Source organism: Falco rusticolus, chromosome 3, assembly GCF_015220075.1.
Source record: "Falco rusticolus isolate bFalRus1 chromosome 3, bFalRus1.pri, whole genome shotgun sequence".
Lineage (NCBI taxonomy): Eukaryota > Metazoa > Chordata > Aves > Falconiformes > Falconidae > Falco > Falco rusticolus.
The window spans coordinates 111,152,698-111,176,722 of NC_051189.1; the positions used below are offsets into that span (position 1 = coordinate 111,152,698).

A 24,025-nucleotide genomic window follows, 5' to 3' on the forward strand; every position below is an offset into this window, starting at 1 on the left:
AACAGCTACACCTGTGGTGATGTACATCTGAACAGTGGCTTGGTAAGTACTCGACTGCATGATAATATGTAGATTAAACTCTGAATCAGCGTGCTGTTACATTTGAAATTAATTCCGTAACATTACTTTGACAATTTCTAACCCAATTAATTCTACTGGGTGGAGAACGGGGTGGAAAACCATGAAATATCACAGGGTAAGAACTGTTGCTTTACACAAAGCAGAACTTCAAGAGTACACAATGACAAAAGTAAACCCTTAATTCCAAAACCAAGGAGTAACGGTGAATCCATTTCACCAGTTGAAAACTTCTTCCAACTTTTAAAAAACCACTACTATTTTATCTCAGAACAAACCATCACCTAAATACTTTCAAGAACAACTTTAGAGGGAAATAAAAAACTACTCTTCCTGATAAGCCATGTACATTGCAGGACAAAGAAGTAAAAAATCATAATCATAAGTTTATGACTGAAAATGTTCAAAGTCTCATTTAAGTCACAAGCATCCAAAGCATAATCATGCAGACCTGACAGTTGTGAGTTTGGGGTTTTGGGGTTTGGTTGGGTTTTTTTTGTTTGTTTGTTTTCTTTGAGGGGAGTGGGGAGAGTTAGTGGTGCTAGTATAGAGTAACAAGAAGGTAAAATTCATACTTATAGACTTGGAAAATGAGTGCTTCTTCACCACTTGTAGTGAAACGTTCTCTGTAAAATTCTCCATGAGCTGTAAGATCACTTAAGGACAGACTTCCAATACTTCCTTGCAGGGCTAAATCTCCCTCTGCAAAACAAAAGAGGACAATTAGGATCCCTAAACAAAGATAAGTTACTAAAATCCTGACGTTTCTACTAGTGGGATAAACTTGTTACAAGTAATTCAATACGTCACACTCAATTAAACATTAAACCTCAGGCTGAAAGAAAACCACATCTTTCTGCTACAGAGATTGTAATAACCCAAACATAACTACGGTTTACACACATCATGTGATCACACCAATGTGATTTGTGAAAACTTAAATACAACTCTTTTTTATTTCTCTAAAAGAGCAATATACACTATCGTTCTGTTCTGTGAAGTATTAAAAACCTAGCAAATCTCAGCTAAAGCGATGAAGGGTTTGACAGCTGGGAGGGATGCAAGGATTTATACTCAAGTCTGAAAAAACAGATGACGAAGCAGTGGGAAGAGAACGTGCACCTGGCCCAGGAAACAAACACACAAAACCTGCAATGAGCACCAAAATAAAACATTTCAAAGCACAAAGGGCACACCTCCTTTTACTTTACACTGCATACAACCTCAGCCTGCTAATCTACTCACCAATCACTTCCAAGTGAGCTGCAAGTTTTGACACGCTGGCCTTAGCAAGCTCACTAGTTGTCTTATTCAGTACTAATGATAAAGAATGGACCTGGTCAAACAAAATGGAACAGATCGGTATTAAACAATATGACTTCACAGCCAGAACATCTTAAGTTTTTTTCAAGACATTTGCAGTGTAACATAAATGGCTAACAAGAATTATCTGATTGGGAGACAGCAACCTCCACAGATTGTGGAAGAAAGCAACCTTTTAAAGTCTTTGTTTGCACATTAATGGGTCTTCCAAGCAACTTAGAATGATCAAATGATCAGGTCACACAAAAATCCAAGCACTGTTACCTTCGCCCCTCTCTCTTTTCAAGACTTGTTAAGTTAGACTGCAGAACCTCTGGGCAAAAACTATACATACTTTTTTATACATAAACACACACAAAGATATTTTTTTTTAAAATACATGTTTATATATATTTATGTTTACATATTTAGAAGAGCATATACTTTAAAAAAAGAAAATTAATTCCCTAGTATCCAGAACAGCACAGTGCCAATTTCAGCAAGTCAAGTCTTTCACATTAAAGCAACCTTATCATTTAAGAGATCACAGACATTTAGTCTGTGTCCTGTGTTATCCCAGAAAAGTAAATCACTGCCCGTAAGACGTGCACTTTCCTCAGACTCTCAAGCATACTGGATGGGGCTGGGAGTGTGTGTCAAACTCTACCCGTGACAGCTCCCTGGGATGAACACAGAGCATTCTACCTCAGCGTCCCTTAAAGTGGCACATGTGTCTAAGGAGGGTCCCAGAGCAAGGGAGCCAAGTGCTCTGCAAGCGTTTTGCTTTTCTGTGACTTCTGTACTTTTTCAAAAAAATCTACTGTTTCTGAATCTATGCACATTCTCCCCTAGAATATAAAACATTTGATTTAAATGTCACCTTAAGTTTCTATAAACCAGACATTTTATGAGAGACAATCCAGTTACTATTTTGCATCTCAAGTATACCTTCAGATCCAGCTTAGTGTTTACAGGCTCTTGCGCTTGAGAAACCGACAAGGTATTTATTTCTGATTTGATTGTCTGCTGAGTATCTTCAGGTTGCAGCTTCATAGCATGGTTATCAGCAGTGGATCCAATCCCAAAGAAATCCAGTATCACTACCCAAGTTTGCAAAGTTATTAAGACATCTAGACAATTAAAATCAACATCTACGCTACGGTTAATTTTGTTATAGTGAGAAGAAAATTCAGGATGCTTCCTATCCACTAGAAATACATTGATATGAACTAATGAATCATCAAAGTTACTTTTTCCACAGGGCAACTTGGATCTGTCTGCTGTTGGAGAAGGAGGTGGAGTCAGAGGATACTCAGAGTCAGCATCATCTTTTTGCTTCTTACGAGAGGCACAAACTGGTCTTTGGTATAGCTGAAAGACATTTGTTGCTTCTTCCATATGGGAAGGTAGGGAACGTGGCATATCTGGATATTCTATATTGGATACCGAGGGACAAGACTGTGAAAGGTACTCCTTATGTGCTAAACTGGAAGGCTTGGGTGCTCCATGGGACACCATGAGATTCTTATACATTGAGTCTGGGTTTTTTTCCAGAAGATCTTCCATTAGCAGAGAACGCAAGGCAATCTGAATAGACAAAGTCTGAGGATGATCTTTAGCAAACTCAACATCAAAATCCTGAAACTTGAGGCTGACAAGGCCCTGTGCGCCAAGTGTAAGATCACCACTTAACTGAACCTGGAGCTCTGAGATGTGAAAGTTTGCTTGAATCTGAGTAAAAGATTTTGCAGATCTGCTGATAGCCAGTGACTTGTTTGGAGCAGAATTAAAACTAGAATGGCTGAACAAGCCATTTTCCTTCCGTTCACTTGACAATTCTGTGCCTGTACTATGAAGTGATGCTGAAGGAGAACTATGACAAGTTGCAGATACAGAAGTGGCTGGAAATTTGTTCAAGTCTTCACTGTAAATTAAATTATCCAGAGTCTGAAGGACTTGTTCATACACATGTTTTGCTAACACCACCTGCCATGTAGAAAAAAGAAACAATCATCATGTTAGATATCTCTATACTAATAAAATCAGTACGTATTTTAAAACTCCCAAGCAGAAAGACTCTGAACTTCAAAACAGACACATTTTAAGTTTGTCCACAAGTAAAAAATAAACCAGAACAAGGTTTACTGCAAAGCTGAAGCAGAATAATCCTTTGCACTAGCTCTGCAAGGTGACACAATCTGGAAACATACACCACGGGACCCTAGAATAGGATACCTTGTATCCCTAGGCAAAAAGCACCCACCCAGAGTTAGTTAAAAATAATTCACCATAGAAACTAGCCTTAATTTACCATCCTGAGAGTAAACAGTAATATATGGAAAAAACATTCTACTTGCCCATCATTGCTTGTCTCCATAGAAATTTGCTTCCTCTACTTAAAAATCTCTGCTCCTGCAGAGATTTTTTTTCAAGATAATGGCACTTTAATTCTTAGTTTCTACTAGAACTGCAAACAAATGTATTTGGACAGTGGCACCTGGACAGTGACACATCTATTTTAATTTCTGTTGATAGCTGTTCAGGGTAAGTGAAAGTTAGACTAAACCATAAAAATGTCTAAAATGCCCCAAACCAAGATTAAATGTTGGTCATTGTTATTATGACTTAAGATTGTCTCTTCTAATCACATGTATACAGATCTGATTTCTAAACTACCAACATGTTAAACTTGAAGATTCTTGCCTGAAAAATACTGATCTTCCACGCAGGGAAACACTTTTATATTGACAGTGGAAATACTACATTACTATACCTGAAGAGGGTTCACAAATTTCCCTTCAATCTTCATAACGCTTGATATTCCAAAGTCTTCATTACTCAGGGGAAAGGTTAAATCCAACTCTCTCTCTAGTGGTATCTTTTCCAATTTAAACTGGATGGTGGTGTTATTCAGAATGTGGAAAGCTGAAGAAAGAGAAAATGAAATTAAAACAACATTATAATAAGTAAACTGATTATCCTATAAAGACTGCACAGCATAGATAACACAGTATCTATTCAACTTGCTCAGACTCTCTTAGCAATGCCGAAGTAAGTATATAGGACTACGTTTTGTTAAATTTCTGCATGAAAGGCACTTTTCAGCTTTTGCTTAGGAGACTAAAAATGAATATAAATAACATTAACTTGTCCAATGTAATTCAAATTGAGCAGTACATTTCAGAAGGATGGGTGACACAGTACACAATCAGACCTATGGTCAATATACATTTTTAGTACCATTTACTACTTATAATAAAATAATTTGAGTCCTCTGATTGACATACCATGGCCTTTATGTAACGATTCAAAGAAGTCATGACGAGTAAAATGGGATTCTTCCTGGCTATTAATACTGGCAGGACCTGAAGAAGAATGCCCACGAGATATTTCAGTTGCAGGCTCCTTCTTGCTTGTAAATTGACTGCTATTTAAAGAATACATTTTAATATCTTTAATTTCAACTTGCAGTCTATCACTTGTAGATTCATCTTCTCCTGGTACAAAATTCTGAATAGATATTTGTCCTAGATGACCTACAAGCAGTTCAGAGCTACCAGGCTTTCGAGGTATTGAGACAATTGGCGATTCAATGTTTACATTTAATATAAGCTTAATGGTATCAGTTTTGAGAGGTTGTGATCCATAGGCACAGCCTTCATTATCTTCTAAATTGGCAATATCTCTTGATCGCGGTGTTGTATCAAACAAGGAAACCATTTCACTGTATTCAGCAGTCTTAGTTGCCAAGACTGTAGTAACTTTTGAAGCTGCACTTTTCAGCATGCTGCGGAAATTCTCTTCCAATTCATCCATTGACAAAGTTAGTTCTTTCAAAAATTTAGGAGAGTGGTTGTAGTGTAAAGAGGCCATTTTGAGGTTGAGAGAACATTCCTCTTTTGACTTTTCTGTTAAAGTGAAACTTAAAGCATCTGGAAGGCTATTTTCATCATCAAGCCTAAAGAACAAAGATTCAAAATAACCTACATCACCAATGAGATTTTCATACCTTACTGTATTCCCTATGCTGACAACATACTGGTTCTTAATACTATCTTGTGTGAGGTCCGTAAGGTGAAGGCATCCGAGAGAGCCATTTACATCAAATTTACTGCACATGGAGACATTGACTTTGGTGCCACCAATGCTGGCTGTTGCAATTTTTCTGCCATATTTTTCTCCATTTGTCATGCCAACTGTCCTGAGAAGGAGTATATTTAACCAGTGAATATCAACTGCTACCTCTGTATTCTGTACGTAAGTAGACTGGAAGGTTTCCTGTTCCCTCCAGTCTCTTTCCAAGTCAGTTATTAAAGGCTGAGGACTAGACTCTTCTTTCTCCTTTGGGAAGGATTTCTGGAGAAACCCAATCAGTTCAACAATAGTCTCTGGATTAAGGATGATATCCAGGTTGTTCACCTGTACAGAGATCACCTGCAGACTACTATCCAAATTCATTGACGGGCATTCTGCACTCACAAACTGATACTCTAATTTTATCAGGGATTCTTGATCTTTCCCATTGTTACCAGATGAGGTGTTTGAGGCTGTAGTACATCTCTCTGTCAAACTAGCTGCATCAATGGGGCGTGCATCATACGGTCCATAAACTGGGGACTGAGCCCTACTGTCTCGAAGACTTCCCGTTGGCACGTCAAAACTCAGATTCTTATGAGAAGCCATCAAAAGATCAAAATCTGTTCCGTATGTTTGCATAGTATCAACCAGCAACAGGCCATGAACAGTCAAGGACACTTCTGCATCATACGGCCTTTTCACAAAATGGGCATTGGTGCCAAAAACCTTGAGTACAGAGATGTATCGCCCATTACTTTCAACACCCAACTGCATACAGTTTACTTTGAATTCAGCCAAAAGCAGCTGAGATTCAACAAGAACTTCCCTGGTATGTTGCTCTAGCATTACAACACTCTGTGTTAGATTCATCACAGAATCATGCAAACTGCCAAGCTGGTCTACCTCTGCAAAAATCTTGTCCTTCCCCAAATGCAGGGCATCGGAAGACTTGGTTTCAGATGTACTCAGCTGTGTGCAACAGTTCTTCAGAGCTGAGATTTTGTCTTCGTTGATATGAATTTTCAAGTCTGGCAGACTGCCAGACAAGACAGCTCCTGGGTATTTTGGGTCAGACGTGTATATCAGTCTGCGCTCCAACTGCAGGTGAACATTGAATTTTTCTACCACATGAGTTGGACCCACATCACTATCCTGAACATGTTTCCAGTTGTCTTTCACTCGGCCCACCATGATCTGAAGGTCCATAAATGAAAGTGTGTATCTCTCATACATTTTTTTACTCATTAAGTGTGCTTGTAGCTGCTCTTCACTTATTTCTACTCCGGTTAATTCAGACATTTTTAGGCCGCTATTAGTGTTAGTTTCTGGTGGTGGAGTATTCGGAGGAGTTGCGAGAGGTGTTTTATATTCCTCATCACTCAATTCATTGACTTCTGAAGAAAAAGTATCTGCACTCCTTTTAGATTCTTCTGTGGATTAAAAAAATAACTGTAAACAAACAAATAACAAGTATTCGCCTCCCTCCTTGGATGTTTCCCATCATTACCTGATCACCCTCTCTGAAGTTGCAGGTTTTTCTTAAACACAAAGCATATCCAGTTCTGTCCTTTTCTCCTTCCACTGACACTTTTTTTCTCTCAACAGGCAATCTACTACACTTCTTTTACACGCATGCAGATGTCAGTGACAATGTATTATAGTATCAATAGACACTATTGTCTCATTTTTCAACCCACTTAATATTACTACAAGATTTACTTTTAATCAAGTTGTTTCAAAAAAAACCAAAAAACAACATTACTCTGCCTTCGCAATTCCTTCAATCCTCAAAACCAAATGAAAGGTAATAGCTACTCAGCTACAATATATTTATGATCAGAAGTTTTTACCCAATTAACTTAATTGCCTAATACTAACTTTCATTTTATTATTGTAAAAAAAATATTTTTTCTACCTTACAAAGCTGGAACACCCTCCAAAACTTTCCCATACTTCTTTACCTTTTTCTTTTTTTAAAGCCCAAGCTACTTTGAACAGGCCAATGCCTCAGTTTCACAGGGAAATACATATCAATCTTGTATAAACAATTTGTGCTCTTTTTCTAGTTTACTGTTAAGACAGAATTTACTAAAAAAGAAGCTATTAAAACTTTACAGAGATGAGTTGGTGCTAGAAGAGATTAAATTATTCCAAGACAGTATTTTAAAACTGTATCTCCATCTTAATTAAAAATATGTTTATAACAGCAGAATTGTTATGTGAAACTCTATGCATGTATAGGGGCAATAACCTTAAGACATCGCTACTTTCTACACAGAAAAAGCAATTTCAGGGAAAAGGTGGAGACAAGCAAAGCTGCAGCAATACTAGATCATACCTTGAGAATTGGTAAGTAATATTCTTCCCAGATCTACAACAACTAACACGGGATCCACAAATTTGAAATCATCAGGAAAGATCACCTGAGGGGCAGAAATATCAAGGCACACAGTCCAGCTTTTGCTGTTTTCCTGGAAGTTAAGAAGATGTAATAGCCCATAAGAAATAGTTTCCCCTCACATACAAAAAAAAGCCATGTCAAACAAATCAGTCTAGGCAGCCACTTTTTTTCACCTGAAGAGCTAACTTTCACAAACTTCAGCCATACCAGTCTGATGGCTTGTTACACCACAGACTCCCATTACTATCACTGAAGAGACATTCTCAGTAGGGGAACACCCCCTGCTAAGGCAGATGCGATGAACCCTCTGCCGAGGGACTCCCCATCTCTAAACTGAGGAGAGCAAACCTACCTGCAGAGCTAAGAGAAGGCATCTACCTTTTACATGACACTGGATCAGCAAGATCCTTGTCAAGGCTATCCACAAATACAACAGGCACTAGACTGCTTTATCAAACATCAAACTTACTTTTTTCAGAACAATGAACTTTTTCATTTTAATGAAAAGAATATAAACCGTCTTGCATCAATATAGCTAACTACAGCTAACTCCAAAGCTAGGGATTACGATACTGATACCTACAGTAATACTACTTGAAGACTAAAGAATGAGCAAAAAACAAAGGTAGAACAATGTTTTAATTTAGAAAATAAGCTTTAAATAAGTTCCACACAAATTTAGTAAGTTTGACATAACACAGCTCCAATGCACACTGAAGCCAACAAGTTGACACAAAGTAATCTCAGTAATGGGGTCAAGAACAGAAAAATACTATTCTGCCATCAATCACAGCAGGTCTGCACCACAAAAACGGAACTCTGACAGCAAAAGGAATACTACAATACCACATGTAAAACTCCTCACTTTCTTAAAAAGAACACTACATAAATGAACCAAAAAAACCCACCATTCTTTAGAGCTTCAAGTTGTAAAACATATGGCTAGAAAGCCTACATAAATATTTTGAGGGCAAAAACTTACAATGAAGTCTCCTACTAGCAAACGATCAATAGTTTGCCTGATTTCAGCTTTTGTCTGCATTTTCAGCTTGTTGTACTGTCTTCTGGCAGCTTCAGCCACTCTTGCCTCTAACTCGGATTGATATCCAAAACCTGCACAAGAGATAGAAAACTGACTAGATATAATTTTGTTCATCTGTTAGGGGGGAGAAAGAGAAAAAAGAGAGAATCTATTTTAAATTTTAGCAGTAAAATATAGACCTGATAACACAGCAATTGAAAGCCATTGGCTGTACCTATACACCGGACTGCTTAACAGAAAAAACGAAGCATCTAAGCACAAAACAAACCACTTCCCAAATCTTTTTCTGGTTGTGACAGACCTTCAGCCTCAGTCACTAAATCTGAGGGAGACAGAAAGGGTCTTACTTAACAAGTAAGGCAAGGGAGGAAATTCTGACTAAATGCTAAAAGTTTGTGGCATGTGTAGGCAGTCTTTTCTTGTTTGGTTGGTTTGTTTTAAACTTTACCTCTAACATTTATGGAACATTCTGATCTTCTAAGAAAAGGTTAAGTATCAGCCACACCTTTAGGCTAGGTAACTTAAGTCTTTTGGTATTTGCCAAAACCAACAGAAAAAGAATTGGTACTTTAAGAACATTTTAATGTTCCTTATTCTCACCTCTTATCCCCTCAGAAACTGACCTTTAACAACTAAAATTGCAAAGGCAGTCACTATAATTTTAACAGGTTCACGTACTAGACTCCTAAGTCTTGCTGTCCTTAGAAGCTTAAGGAGCCAGTATGTTCAAGATCTAAAAATCAAGGTACCCCAAGCAGCTGTAACAAAGGTCAGACTTAGTTTAACCAACACAAGAGATACAACAGGAATCAGAACACAATTTCCATGTACTGTTACTACAGAAAATACTCTGCTTTTCACTGTCCTCTCCAAAAACCTGTTCTCCACTAATTTCCACAAGAGATTACAGAAACAGCCCTCTTTATGCATTTTAATTTCAGCAGCATGGACATCCACCATGCAGCAACTTGCAATTTTTAAGTAAAAGTTTCAGGAGTCTGCCCAAGCAAAATCCCCGATTCAATTAACAGAAAAAACCAAATAATAAACAACAACCTCCCCACCCAGAGAATGAGCAGAGTACTGCTTAATTTAAATTTAAAGTGGAGATGCTTTGATTAGTGCTTTATATTTCTAAGAATGAAAATAAATAAAAATCAAAGATAAGGAAAGATATAATACTACTAAAACCCACACCCCACCGAAAAAAAACACATGAAAAGTTAACCTGAGGTATGAACCCTTCCCTTGTAGAAGAAGTCAGCTACTTTCTTAATGGCTTGTGGATTGTAAATAATATTTAGAGGTCTGGTACTGACTTCCAGGCGCCTTTCAAAATTGCTGTGAATTGGATTTCTTTCATAAAGCATCTCAAACACTGGGGCATCAGGATCTGCAACTGAGTTTAAAAAAATGAGTTACATAAAGCAGCTGTAAAAAAACCCAAAACAAATGAACAAAAGCAAAAACAAACCCCAAAGAATTTAATAACTAATTTTTCATTGGTACTACTAGGAAAGCAGTACCTGTCCGAATATTCTTCGGTGACAGAGAAGCAAGTAATATGATCAGCTTCTACAATCAACAGAATTCAACATGTCAACATTTTCAGAATTGGGGCCCTAATGCTGAACTCCTAACAATTTTTTTTCTTTTTTTAAACAAAGACAAAGAGGAAATGCAACTCCCCTTCTCCTGAAACACTTTTTTTCTTACTCGCTTTCTTTAAAGTCAACTTGAACACACCCTTGTATCTGAAGAAAAGCTTCTATGGTTTTACCTTCGCTGTTTTCAACGGGCATTTGCATGAATTCAAACTCTAGGCAGAAAGATTTGAAGTTTCTGATTTGTAGCAATTATCTTATATGCTGGTGATCATTAAACATAAAATGAAATTTTTACCAGTGCTCTGATGAGTCATTTCTGAGGAAAAACTCTGGAGTCCAAAGGAAGACATGCAGCCAACTTCTTTTTGCTGATACAAATTTAAAAGAAAAAGAAAGTTTAGATAAAATCAACCAAGCCAACTGATACAAGCATAGAAGTCTTTTCTGTATTAGTCTTACAATTCACTTATAAAGTGACTGTATGTATAGCCTGAGATTATTCTATGCTTTTTTTCCCTGAAGTAGTCAAGAGAAGAAGTATGACTAAGAAGCTAACACTATCTACTCATGCAGCAGACAGACTGAAGCAGAAGTGCAAATTTCAGTCAGTTCTCTATGAATTACAAAGTACAAGATACATAGGAAATTCTCATGGAATTAGATTCAAATTTTGTTTGCTCAGAAGAGATATTTGAAATCTTTTCAGCAATTTGTTAGGAAGAAAAAAAAAAGTTCTGTATTTCTGCTTTTTGCATAACAGTATACAGGTGAAACAAAAACTTACCAAAGAGCTTTAGGAAAAAGAACAATCACTGATTAAACAGCAATGCTGTTTGTTCAAAAAATTCAAACCTTGTTCAACAGATTATCTTCTGCTCAACACCGCTAGCTGTAATGTTAAAAGTTACAAGCATACATAGCAAACAACACAAGAGTTCTACAAAGGACCTTTGGAAAGGGAGGGGAAAAGTAAGTTCAACAAGTAGAAATCTTTCTTCAAGATTTTTGTGTTCTTTTTGGGATAAGGCACAAACCAAGAAAAACATGTGGCAAGTTTTGGAATGTAACTGTTCTCATACACACTTAAGCATCCCACATAGTAACCTGAAGAGGTTTTTTCACGTACAGGATTTGGGAAAACAAGAACAGGAAATATGGTCCCTTCTGTGGCCAAATCCCTCAGAAAAAGACCACCAAGCTGAACTTTGAGAAGGGAAGAATTTCTGCGAGGAAGAGATTCTGCTAAGATCTTTACACCTGGAATATAAAAACATAAAATGCTTTTTTGTCTTTCAGTACACAGCATAGGTTTCATTTAAATCTTACAGATAACAAATACTGTCCAACTAAGAAGTCTCTTGGAAGTGCTTATATATATTCATTTCTACTAAAAAAAATTAAACACGTAAATTTGGGATAATTACAGTGATTGTGAAGCATGTATTTCTACAGTTGTCTTCCTTTCACACATAAAAATGTCTAAAATTGAAGTCACCCACACATCTGAAGAGAGAAACTTATTTTCACATGACATATCAATTTCTGCAAGCTGTTTTCGTATTTTCATTTTGAGCTTTGTTTTGGTGTAGTAATTTAAGAATTAAAACAAAAAAACCCCCACCAAAACCCATAAAAACAAACAAAAGTCTGAAGGCAGACAAAGCTCTGGTCTTTTCTGAGAAAGAATGGAAATTGTCTTAATACCTGAGAACTCCAGCTGCATGAAAGCAGTCTCCTCAGCATGTACCACTTTCTTCTCCTTATGCAGCAGAGTGAAAGAGCCACCCTGCAACTGTAGATTTAATTTCGCAAAAACATGATCTCTCTTTGTAAAGGTATTCATGCTAGAAGCATCTGCAGCAGGATCAAAAAAATCATCTGCACCTAAGGAAAAAAAGACAACACCACAAAACAATGCATTAAATAAGTCAAATTCCTCTGGAAGACTACTGAAGAACAAAAAAGTTTCTCTAATTTTGAAAATAAAGATTTCCCCAGTTCTAGGGAAGAAAAATAGAAACAAAAAATAAAAGCAGGTATACCTTCTTCCTCAGCAAAACTGAATCTTCCATAGAACTCTTCTATTTCAATTAAGGTACTGTAAACATACACTTATGAAGACGCCAACAACCCGGTACTGTTAACATGATATGCAGTCACAGCCCACCACATGACCCTCACCCACCTAAACAGAAGTCGTCCCAAAGCCCTTTGCCATAAGTATCTATAATAATGGAAGCAAATGTATTCCATATACTGCTTTAGAAATAAGCAGGTACACCAGGTGCTGGACTTTTTAACAGGTCATTAAGCTTTAGACAGGTGCTGCTGCCTATCTACATCATCTGACACACAGAATCTTTTAACAGGACAGAACCAAAGAGTTGTTTCTGTTTGCATCACCAGGTATCTAACTACGGCAGTATTGCCAGCCTTACAAGGAAACAGAAAGGCCTGTATTCCCATACCCAGTATGTCTTCTGGATTCCACTGTTCCTTTGGGTCAGGCAGCAGCCCTTCAAAAGGTTCACCTTCATATGTTTGCTGAGCATACCCATACCAGCCTCCCCAGCCAGGAAACCAAGACTGGAGATACTGCAGCATCCCAGTGCTACTGCCATGCGCAGATTCTGCTGTAGGGGAACCTCCAGGGGAATCGGGGAACGGCTCTTTAACACTCTGTGTTTGAACATTGAAGACATACTACACATTAGTGCTGGTAAGTGAAAGACTATCACAAGTGTACAAAACCATCGCAATAAAAACATAATTCCATCTACTGTTTACTCTGCACTCTTCAGTATACCAACAGTGATATTTTCAATCAATACTTAGCCTATTAGAAGAGCAGCAGCAGAGAAATAAAAATGTATCGTCCGTTAACTGCTGCATATTCATACATAAAGCCATACAGCGTTATTTAAATCTTAATTCTAGAAACACTAAACCAAGTAGGAAGTAATTTTGACACATAAAACCAGAGCCCTCGATTTTAGCAGCTGTATTTGGAAGAGAGATAAGACTGTACTGTTACAGACATTAGCCCACATTTTATGCAGTGTGCTCAGAAAGCCATTTACAGGAGCCTCACCTCTGCCATATATTTATTCTGGGAAAATATTCATTACAGGACCTTATTTCTACACTTTGTTTTTAAGATGAAGGCTATGTGCCCTAGGAATTCTGGCAAGGATACTAATGAGGAAGATCATTTAGAGTAATAATTTCACTGTGCAAGCGACACAACAGTAAAAACTGCAGGAACCGAGCACTGTTTGTGATTTTAGCATTTAAATCAAAGCAAATACATGCTAACACTCCCCAGCAGAACAGAACACAATACCTCAGAATAATACACTTAAAGATTCAAGTATTACCCTGTATGCAGAATGTTCCTCACCTCAGCTAGGTCATGAAATTTATCATGAACTATCTCATATAATATCTTTAACTCTTCATAAGTTTGCTCATCTTCAATACGATGCATTTCGGCCTGAAAAGACAAAACAAAGTAACTACGCTAAAAGAACAGAGCATCTTGCTCACGAACATGTCAAACATCGCTGCACGGAGTAATTCAGAGATTCACAGAAAAAACTAGCATGATAGTATCCAAGCACCTAGGCACAAGAAAACAAACAGAAGTCATGTGGGCAACCGTAACACTGGCATTCTCCTGTAGCACAAATAAAGTTTATTTGCATTGTAAAATACACGATTTTAACACTTTTCATGGCAACAATTCCTTGCCCAACTATATCCTCCTATCATGCATAAGCAGCAAGGTCTGCAGCACAGAGTCTAAGCCATGAAAAATACCCGATTTAACAGAACACCTAGCTTAGCCAGGTGCAAAACAAGCTTCCGTCTCTAGTAAAGGAGGTAAAGGAAGTGAACTGCATAAATTAGGACAATGTGGTATTTGTTTTCAGTTACTTAGATATGTTGTCTTCTTTGTACTGACTAAAAAAGCTGTTTGTGGAAGCTTATGATTCACCCAAGTCTAAAAAATATATCACGGAACAAGAAAGCAAAAGACAGTTTTCTAGTCCAGTGGCATTGCCCTTGTTACATTTCACAGCTCTGCTGAAGACAATGCAAGCTATATTAAAGTGAAAGTCTCCCGCTTGGCCAAGTACTACAAAACTTCCAGTACACTGACCTACTCCTACAGTTCATGTCTAAATTAATACAAGTTAAGGATTACATACACCTTAATGTATCAATAGAATCGCATCTGTAATTAAGACAGGTGAGGTACATGGTGCCCTGAACTGATTTAACGAAGAAGTCCCAGTACACCTAAACACAAAGAGCAGCTAATTATAGTTCACAGGTTTTTTTCTCTCTGAAGTAGGACACAGGTTCACCGTTATGGGCACTTTCCCTCTAAAATCTTCAGCCTAAAATCAACTGTGGAAAACAAAACCAAAAAAAACCAAAAACAAGCACCCCCAAACACACTGTCAACTAGCCACAATTTTTCCCACGTTATCTACCCAGCCATTTGGGTGACCTGACACACTTCTGATACCTAAATATTTTTTGAGTCTATAGGGAACACAAGAAAGCATGCCACAGACTGACATAAGCATTCTATGCCATTTAATGCTATTTTTGGTGAAACCCAGTTACAGCTCAAAAAAAAAAAGGCAGCTTTAGGCAGGTGTCTCTAAACTAGAATAGATTTTAAACTTGAGAAGATGAAACAAATCAAACAAGATAATTAATAAACACTATAGAGAACTCAAATCTAGATACCTGCTCTGCAGTAGACAGTGGTTCCCCCTTCAACTTGCTATAATACATGTCAGTGTAAGATACTGCATCTTGGGCCCGATGTAATGCGAACTCCCACGTAGAACGTTGTCTCTGCTCCCTGATCTCCGAAAGATTAGCATTCAAAGCAAAGATCCACCATTCTCGGCAGCTGAAACATTTTTAATTGTATTACCAGTATTTCCAAAAAAAGAAAACACCCAAATGCATACAAATTGGTGAAAGGTCCAGGAGAGATTCAGTGAAAAAACAAGAGGGCGACTGGTCAGAAAAAGCATCAGTATTGAAGATAGCCTAGCTGGACTAGTCCTACAAACCGCCCAGACCAGTGCTCTGCAGTCCCCACCACTGCAGTGGGAGTTCGCACAGCTCTTATGGATCAGGCACAGACAGCAAAATGTTGAGCTACCCAGACCTCTGGTCTGAACTGATACCATCTTTCTTATTTATCCATAAAAGTAATTTAATAGGAGCTCTTTCCACAAAGTAAATTTCAGAATACCACAGTGTAGGAGGTAGAACCTCCAAATTGATTTCATTCTCAGAAGCTGTGAAAGAAGGATTTAATGCCTCAGGTAAGAATAATTTTATTTTAAGTCTGAATTACGTCTTTTCAATATTGTATCTATTCAAAATACAATAAATGGACTATTTAAAACTGATTTATGAGGTAGGACAACAAAAAACATGCAAACAGAAACTCTAATACATGATTATTATCTACCTTTTTGTATTTGCCTTCATTCTAGTCTCCCTACTATAGTTTTTAATATAATATTAACACCACCACACATTTAGATATACTCACTTCTCTGTTACTGTAACCTTTGGTCTCCACTTCCTGAATTTCAGCTGTCGTTCCTTTCTAGCCAGTTCCTTTAAAAATTCCATGATTTGCTGATACTGCATCTTTTAGTAAAACAATACACAGATCAATTAGGTAATATTGCTTTCCAAAGCAAAGGGGAGAAAAAAACAACAACAAATAAAACAACTACAAGCTTAGTTTGACTACATCAATTGCCTGCATATGGCCTCAGAATGAAGATTAATGTTAACCATAATTCATAATTTGGTTCTCTAGTGTCACAGATCTTCTCCCAGTAGCTAGTAGTTAGATGTGTGACATTCAGTTTACAGGTTTTTTTATTTACAAACACACAGAATGAGATCTCCTTCCACGTCAGATTATCAACCTAACATTAGCCACTATTGTACATTCTATAGACTAAAATAATGCCTATGCATCCCTCCTATTACTACAATAAACTAACAAGAAAGTAAATCAGTTGCAGTAAAATAATTAAACAGTTTTGAATGCTTAGTTTTAAAACAAACTGTAGTGTATCCCTTTCAGTTGCCTCTAAAACTAAGTTTTTAAGAAAGTATTAATTTTATGCTACAATACTTGGTATTTAAGCTGTTAACAAACACTACCATAGATTTATGATGCCTACAGATATTTCACTGTTTGAATCAGCAACTGTTTTCTTAGAGGCAGATAATTCAAGATGTAATTTACCAGCAGAATCTTTAAAAACACTGACATACAAACAACAGCTGCAGCAGGTGGCAAGGAGAAAATACACTCTATGTCAATGTACCAATTTGAATTTGTAGACATTGTGATCACCAAAACATAAAGGAACATCTTCTTTAATCAGTGTCACTTTGTTAGAATCTGACCATAAAGCAGAGTGCAGTACAGCATACAGACACCCAAGCAATCTTGAAGACTAACTATTTTGGACACCCAACGCAGCCTGACATGATTCACAGCAGAGAGTTCCAGATGGCCTCATTTACCCTGCTCCTCAACTGCCTCTGTTTCAGATACTGAGAGTTAAATGAAGACGGTTGGTATTTACCTGTGAAAGCTTCAAGGGTATAGTCTCAAGCTGAATGTCACACTCAAGCCGCGGAGTCTGGCGTGACCTTAAAGGTTCCTTAGAACAATTTCTCTTAAGAAGAGCAGAAGTGCACACAGGTTCCATGATGTAATTATGATCACGACTTTCCATACTTTTATCCATCGCTTCCTGTGGGTTACAAGTGAATTTATTCTATTAAAAAATGAGCATACAATACTTACTGGGATGCAGGATTTCATATGCTAGAATATGCTTTATGAACATGCCAGTCCATTAAAAAAAACAAACTCTTAAACACGTTCTCTTCAAGGGTAAAACAAGGTATTTCACAGCATAGCTTTATGGGTTGTATCCTGTCATTACACTGTGAAACCATAAACTTCTGTTGTTCTTAAAAGCGCCAGATTCAATGAATTCTAAGTCAATTAGGTCTGCGATACGGAAAGGAGACTAAAAACAACAACAACCATCTTTGTTTCATATGCAAAATCTCTCTCTCACACCTGTATCTGACCAGGAGGCAGGTCACCCAATAAAGTGCAGCTGGTATCCCAATAAACACTGAAGTCTGCAACATCCAACTGTTTTTTCCGCATCAGCCTCTCTACCTGAGGTAGAAAAAGTGCAATAAAGTCAAGATCACAGACCACATGCCATGTTGTCTTTAGTTCCACAGTCAATAAATGGTATCAAATGCCCAGAACCTATTTAGTACAGTAACCTGAAGATTACTAAAATGCCATACATTTTACTAAATATTTACTAGCACCCATAAAACACAGCATGACATCTTAGCCGCCAGGAGTTCTTGTACAAAAAGTTATACATACTGGTTCAAATACCGCATTTTGCATTGATACATTCTTGATGCATATGCCAAACGCAAATGGCTGCAAAGGATTTGTGACACCATCTTCAAACCTCAAATGGACATCCTGAATTTTTAACTAGACAGAAAAAAAAAGGTTACTAGAGACAGCTATTTACATCATTAGAGAGGACAGCAGTACTGTTCATTAATACTAAAGCAATTTAGTATTTAATTTCTGCAATTCTCCAGTAAATTTCTGGTAGTTATTTAGACCTCACAGAAATCCTATTCCTCACTTCTGTTTTTGCAATCTCTGGTTCTGCCTTCTCCTCAGATACCACTAGTCCCTGCCTTTCTCCCCCAAAACAACCTGCCACTTTCGAAGACTTTGCTCTCCTACTGTTATTCTCCAGTTTAAAGGCAAATGTGTAACTGTCAACTGAAGACTCAAATTTCGTTTATGTACTAAAATTGTCAGCATGGGCCAGGATTACAAGTAACAACACACGTGACCCAAACTAAATTTACATTGGTAAAACCTTTGAGAACATCAAGTTACTGTGGTTTCTCAGAGCGTGTAGAGTCCATGACTGAGAAAAGCACAGATACTCTCATCTTGAGCTCCTGCACCAAACACATCCTTCTCAAACTATCAGGAAAAGCAAGTAGTCCAAGGTGTCTTGCTTGTGAATTGCCTCTAGTGAGTTGAAATGCAACCAAATAACACAGTCAGTCTAGCTGCACATAAGGAGAAAGGCCAGGCTTTCCACGGAGGTGAGCAGACAAATTTTAGCAAGTAATACCTAGAAGGCTTCTGGTTCTTAAACACAAATGATTAACGAGGTGTTGCTACAATGTCATTAACTACATTAAGACTTCCAACAAGAAAAAGCAACAGTGTAACAGTCACACTTTCGAGTTATTTTGAAACTTAGGAGACACATGGCAGGTATTTATTATTAGTAGAAAAAGAATAATTCAAGTATTTGAGAACACCACGCAGTCAAATAATCAAAATCGTAAATCAGCAGAGATTTGCTTCTTTACAAATTAGCTTTTTATCAAAACAAATCATGCTCTTCTGCTTCATAAACAAATTATTTTGGTGGGTTTATAAATCAAAACATTAAAAAGTGAGCAAAACCCATCAGATTTCATTCAAATTCATTATCCACCTACTGTTACAAACCAAAAAAAAAAGTTGGTGCTTTCCCTTTGGGAAAAGCAGAATGGATAGTTCTTCATTTTCCAGAATCCCCCACGAGTGCCAGTTTAAGACTGAAGTTATGAAGGTTCAATCTGAAAAGGGACTGCCCTCTGCCAAACATTTACTTTCGATTTACATTATTTCTTCTCTGAAGACTACAACCATGTGAAGCACAGTGGGCACAGGTAATTCTTAACAAGTGGGAAAGGCTCTACAATGCAAAGGCTTACTTCAATGTTTTCTACAATTCTTGTGACCACAGATGCAGTAACAGAGTACCAATAAGATTCCCCTTTCTGTCGTTGTTCTTTCTAGAAGAGAAAATAGGGATAAGCATTAACCAACACTGTAACAACTGGTCAGGAGATGATTACCTTGTTACACTGAAATTACTGTGAACAGGGAGAAGAAAAAAAAAAAAAAAAACAGAACAATTTCAGTATCTCCAAAGTATGTGGGATACACAACATGATGGGGGTGGGGCAGGGCAGCAACGCACTATAGTAGCATGTACGAATCAAATTCTAACTTAGTTTCCTATGCATCTGTTACCCCACTTGTTAGGAGACTTAAATGCAACCCATCTACCACAGCAGTTTCTCCACCATGAAAAACATGCATGACTCACTTTCCATTTTTCTTCAAGTGCTAGAAGAAGGGCTTTCTTGCGTTCTCTTTCTTGCAACTTCTCCCTTTCCTCATCAAAATCATCTTTTTTTTCTGGTGCACCAATTAAGTGCAGTTTTGAGATAGATATCACCCATGGATCCACATGTGGACGATAAAAAGGTATCTGCAGTGTTATTTTGCCAATGAAACCTAGATATACAAAACAGAGATGCTATCAGATTCCTTCTTAAACACAATAGTTCACCCTTGGGAAAACTGAAAGAAAAACTGGTGTAAGAAACAAACAAGCTAAACCAAAACTGGATAACCTGAAAACCAGGCTACCTGATTTATTCAAGCTTCTGACTCACAGGTAAAGGCTCTTCTAAAATATGCAATACTTCCTGTTTATAAATATTGGTCCTGCTCACACAAGCAAAATACAAACCTGCCTTTACTTCAAACGGTAATTCAAGTTCCTTCAAGGCATCTTTCTTTAGCGGCAAGTTTTCCAATTCAACAGCACCTACACAAAGCAGAAAAGACAAGTCTGCTAAACAAAACTACGTTAAAGAACGCCAGCTTGAACGTTATAAGCCTAATATGACTGGCACTGTGTTTTAAAGGAAAAAATATCAAACAGGCTTTCATGAGAACAGCCAACCTATCACTTCAAGCTACAACTGCAACGGTTATTTAATATGTTTGTTTATCTTCCCATGCCACGTGTTCAAACTGTTTGATGAGGCCATCTAGAAGCAATCTTCTGCAAGGTTTTAGATCCAAACTTTATCATAACCAAGGAGAAAGCTTCTCCTCAGTGTCTTTTCCAAAGAGATAAAGTGTTTTCTCAATATTACAAAAAGTACGCACAGAAAAGCTTTGATGTGTTATGTGCTCTTCAGAAGCAGCAGATAACAGCAGCAAAAGGTAAACTACAAAGTACTGATCTGAGCACTCTGTAAAAGTACAAGACTCACAAACATAACATGACAGAAACCAGAAGTCTTAATTACAGGGGAGTAACTACCAGCACCAAAACGTAAGAGGTAAAGACTACAGAATACTTCCTGCCACAGTCCCTCAACAGGAAAGATACTGAACAGCATTAAGAAAAATGACACTCAAATATTATATAAACATGCTGATAAGGTATGTTAAGTATATGTTTGAAAGTTTCATATATATTGGTTTAACAGTGTTGATAAAAAGCAACAAAGATTGGAACACAAGAGAATTTCCTATTTATTATGAAGTACTAGCACAAAACTCTGTATTAAAAGGGTTTATATAAATGTTAAACTCAATATTAACTGATTGTTTCTATTCCACCTTCAAATTATTACAAAAACATATCATTTTTTTTTTTTTAATCACAGTATGAAAACACTACAGAAAATAGCACAAAGCCTCACCCTTTAGAAGAGCGACTGAAAGTTGGTCAGTGTTCAGGTTATTGACATATTTGCCCAAATAGGTGTTGAGGACCCAGGCTACCAACCCTTCCAACATGACTGTCCTAGAAGAGGGCAACTAGTGTTTTTCTGTCATTTTCTGGATTTCTGTTCCATAATTACAGTCTAGCTCTGAAAGAAAAAACATGAAGAAAATTATTGTCCGAAACATACACTCTCAGCAGAGCTGACATACTGCTATCACTGTTCTTACTGTAATCAATCTAAAAAACAGTACAACCACTAAGCTTTATTTCCACCTTAAAAAAATGCTTTATGCTATGCCCTTTAATTCTCAAATCAGAGCTGCATATAGAACTTTGATGACTACAGACCACTTCCCATTTGCAAATTAAGTTCATCTTTCCATCCTTTTCCTAATCAAAACACCAGATGTTGTTGCAGTAATCAAAAAGGCCAATCTACAATCCCCTTCCAGAAAGGGAAGACTAAAATTCCATGCTGATCTGGAGCAGTTTTGCACTGGCCTCTCTGACTTCTGCTGCCGGCATCTTCTCCAAGTTGCCAGCATTCTGGTTTTAGAAGCCTAGTCCAAAGCAACAGCCCAGAGCCTTCAACCATATTTTTATAGAATTCTTATACAACACCTATGAAACAACTCACCCTGCTCAAACCCCTTTTTTGGGAAGAGCGTATGTGTGGGAAGTAATCAGATACAAGTCCCATAAATAGCTCATCAACAGTTACTCTAACAGGTTTGCAAAATGATAGTGTAGATTACTGCATCAAGGATGAGAAAAAAAGCTACATTAGCAAAGCAATACTGGTCATATGTGCAAACATTGCAAACATGAAAACGTCTTACTTTTCTCCAACCGTTTCTGCTTCAACTTAAATGGTAATCAGACCATTAAAACCACTAAGTCCATTTTCAAGTTTTTAACCAGTAAACTGCAAAACTTCTATTAGCTGCTGCAAAGGTAGGATCAAGTATGTTGTTACAGTAAGTAAAAAAGCATGCAGGCCATATCTTCAGGTTAGAATGCAGTAAACCTATCAGTTCCGTGTTTAGAAAAGTGTCCCAATCCCACATACCTCCCTAAACCAGTGTACATAATTCGACTGAGTTCTACGGAGCAGAAAAGCAAGATACATTACTTATTCACATCTGACAATAGAAGAAAATAACAACCTCAAGAACTGTATTTTAAATTATATTAAGATTCTGGGGTTTTTTCCAATAACCAGGTTTGCTTGATTTTAGGCACCTTCATTTGAGCCTTTAGATCTTTAAAAAACAGCCAGTAAAAATATTCAACAAAATAACCAGAATTACGCATATAATGAAAGGCTTTTTGGAAAGTACAGCTATGCTGTCATGCAGAACGAAACACAGCTATAAGTAACACTGGGAAGTCACATTCAATAAGGCATATCTTCATGTTAAACGCATTTTAACACATTTATCTGTTAAACTTCTCAATAGTCTTCAAAATCAACAGCCTTATTCCACATAATAAAGACTGAGCATTTGTACACCTGGGCCACTACTTTTTAGTCTAACAGAACTGATGAGAAACTGAAGTTCAAGCAAAAGCAGATACAGTAATCCTTGCCATATTACCCTTAAAAAAAATAAATAAAAAAGAAATCCACAGGTGTCAGGAGCCAAATCAGAAGATCCTGAAGAGACATTCAGGAGCATGGAACAGGTTAGTGTCTCAGTGACCGAGAACCTTCGGCGCGAGAACAATTCCATGCCTGAAGCCACCACAAGACCTGTAAAGTACATTGCTTCCTTAGCCTAAACTTGTGCATCATAAGCAACTACTTAGGCATCTTTCAAATGTTTTAAGGCTTTTACGTTTGTCATTTTCTCATCCACTGCTGTGTCACTGGGAAGAAAACCGAAACACTTGTTTTCTATGACAGTATTTTTATTTCCTTAACACACATAACAAAAAAGGCACAGTAAGCGCTCATCGGGATGAGAATCCAAGACCAAAGCAGGGGCTCGCCCACACCGGCTCACTTTTTCTGGGAGAGGCAGCGGGGCAGAGGGGCCGCGCCGGGCCCGGGAAGCGCGGCGGGAGCTGCGGGCCGAGGCGGGCGGGCTGGGGGGAGACGGACACACTGCGGCCGCACGGCAGGGACGGGACGGGAGGCGCCTCCCGGGCACTCTCCCGTCTCTCCCCCCACGCAAGCAAACGCCCGGTGGGGATTTTGGAAGGCGGCACCGAGAGACCTGTTGGCACACACCACGCGTCGGTGGCGCGGCGAAAGGTCACCTTGCCCGGCGGCGCCCGGGACAGCCCCGAGGCGGCCCTGGCGAGACGGCCCTGGCGAGGCGGCCGGCCTGCGCCCCGCGGGGAGCGCGCCCGCGGGCACCCGGGCGTGGGGCTGAGGCGCCACCAGCCCCGGCGGCGGGGGAGCGCTGCCCGCCGCGGCTCCGGCCCCCCGGCGCAGCGACCGGGGGGGGCTGCGCGGCCGCCCCTCGCCCCCCCGGGGCCGGGCTGGCGGGGCGGAGCCCTGCGAGGGGCGTGAGGCAGGGAGGGGCCCTCAGGGCCGGGTCCGCGCTGTGCAGCCGCGGGCCGCGTTCCCAGCGATGACTGACGCAGGAGGAAACGAGAGCGGGGGCCCGGGGCCGCCGGCACGGCTCTCCCCCCGGCCCGCCGGCACCCACCTGGACTCCGGTGGCGGCCGCCTCCTCAGTGGCGCGGCGGTGTCGGCGGGCCGCACGCCAATCGATCCCGAGCCAACCGACGGGAGGCGCCTGCGTCGGGGAGCGCCGAGCTGTCGATGGCCGCCTCGCCCGCCTCTTTGAGG

The 24,025-nt window shown here is 38.8% G+C and overlaps 1 protein-coding gene across 6 annotated transcripts in view; it reads right to left on the bottom strand.

The window, feature by feature from the left end:
• Nucleotides 1-24,018, bottom strand: part of VPS13D (vacuolar protein sorting 13 homolog D) — a 107,576-nt gene extending 83,558 nt beyond the window's left edge. For 4 of the 6 annotated variants that reach the window (XM_037380142.1, XM_037380139.1, XM_037380141.1 and 1 more), the window contains exons 1-23: nucleotides 23,883-24,018; nucleotides 21,200-21,370; nucleotides 20,233-20,310; nucleotides 19,804-19,994; nucleotides 19,406-19,486; nucleotides 17,988-18,104; nucleotides 17,661-17,765; nucleotides 17,155-17,325; nucleotides 16,095-16,195; nucleotides 15,269-15,437; nucleotides 13,908-14,000; nucleotides 12,976-13,186; nucleotides 12,212-12,391; nucleotides 11,634-11,764; nucleotides 10,803-10,875; nucleotides 10,129-10,299; nucleotides 8,841-8,971; nucleotides 7,796-7,928; nucleotides 4,668-6,887; nucleotides 4,154-4,305; nucleotides 2,329-3,366; nucleotides 1,324-1,414; nucleotides 654-780 (exon numbers count right to left, since the gene is read on the bottom strand). In XM_037380142.1, the coding sequence (XP_037236039.1) occupies nucleotides 654-780; nucleotides 1,324-1,414; nucleotides 2,329-3,366; nucleotides 4,154-4,305; nucleotides 4,668-6,887; nucleotides 7,796-7,928; nucleotides 8,841-8,971; nucleotides 10,129-10,299; nucleotides 10,803-10,875; nucleotides 11,634-11,764; nucleotides 12,212-12,391; nucleotides 12,976-13,186; nucleotides 13,908-14,000; nucleotides 15,269-15,437; nucleotides 16,095-16,195; nucleotides 17,155-17,325; nucleotides 17,661-17,765; nucleotides 17,988-18,104; nucleotides 19,406-19,486; nucleotides 19,804-19,994; nucleotides 20,233-20,310; nucleotides 21,200-21,296 (5,861 nt within the window). In that variant the 5' untranslated portion in view covers nucleotides 21,297-21,370; nucleotides 23,883-24,018. Of the gene's footprint in view, nucleotides 1-653; nucleotides 781-1,323; nucleotides 1,415-2,328; nucleotides 3,367-4,153; nucleotides 4,306-4,667; nucleotides 6,888-7,795; nucleotides 7,929-8,840; nucleotides 8,972-10,128; nucleotides 10,300-10,802; nucleotides 10,876-11,633; nucleotides 11,765-12,211; nucleotides 12,392-12,975; nucleotides 13,187-13,907; nucleotides 14,001-15,268; nucleotides 15,438-16,094; nucleotides 16,196-17,154; nucleotides 17,326-17,660; nucleotides 17,766-17,987; nucleotides 18,105-19,405; nucleotides 19,487-19,803; nucleotides 19,995-20,232; nucleotides 20,311-21,199; nucleotides 21,371-21,862; nucleotides 21,980-23,882 lie in introns of all 6 variants that reach the window. The other 2 variants (XM_037380138.1, XM_037380140.1) reach the window with 2 other exon arrangements.
• Between the last annotated feature and the right edge of the window lie 7 nt (nucleotides 24,019-24,025).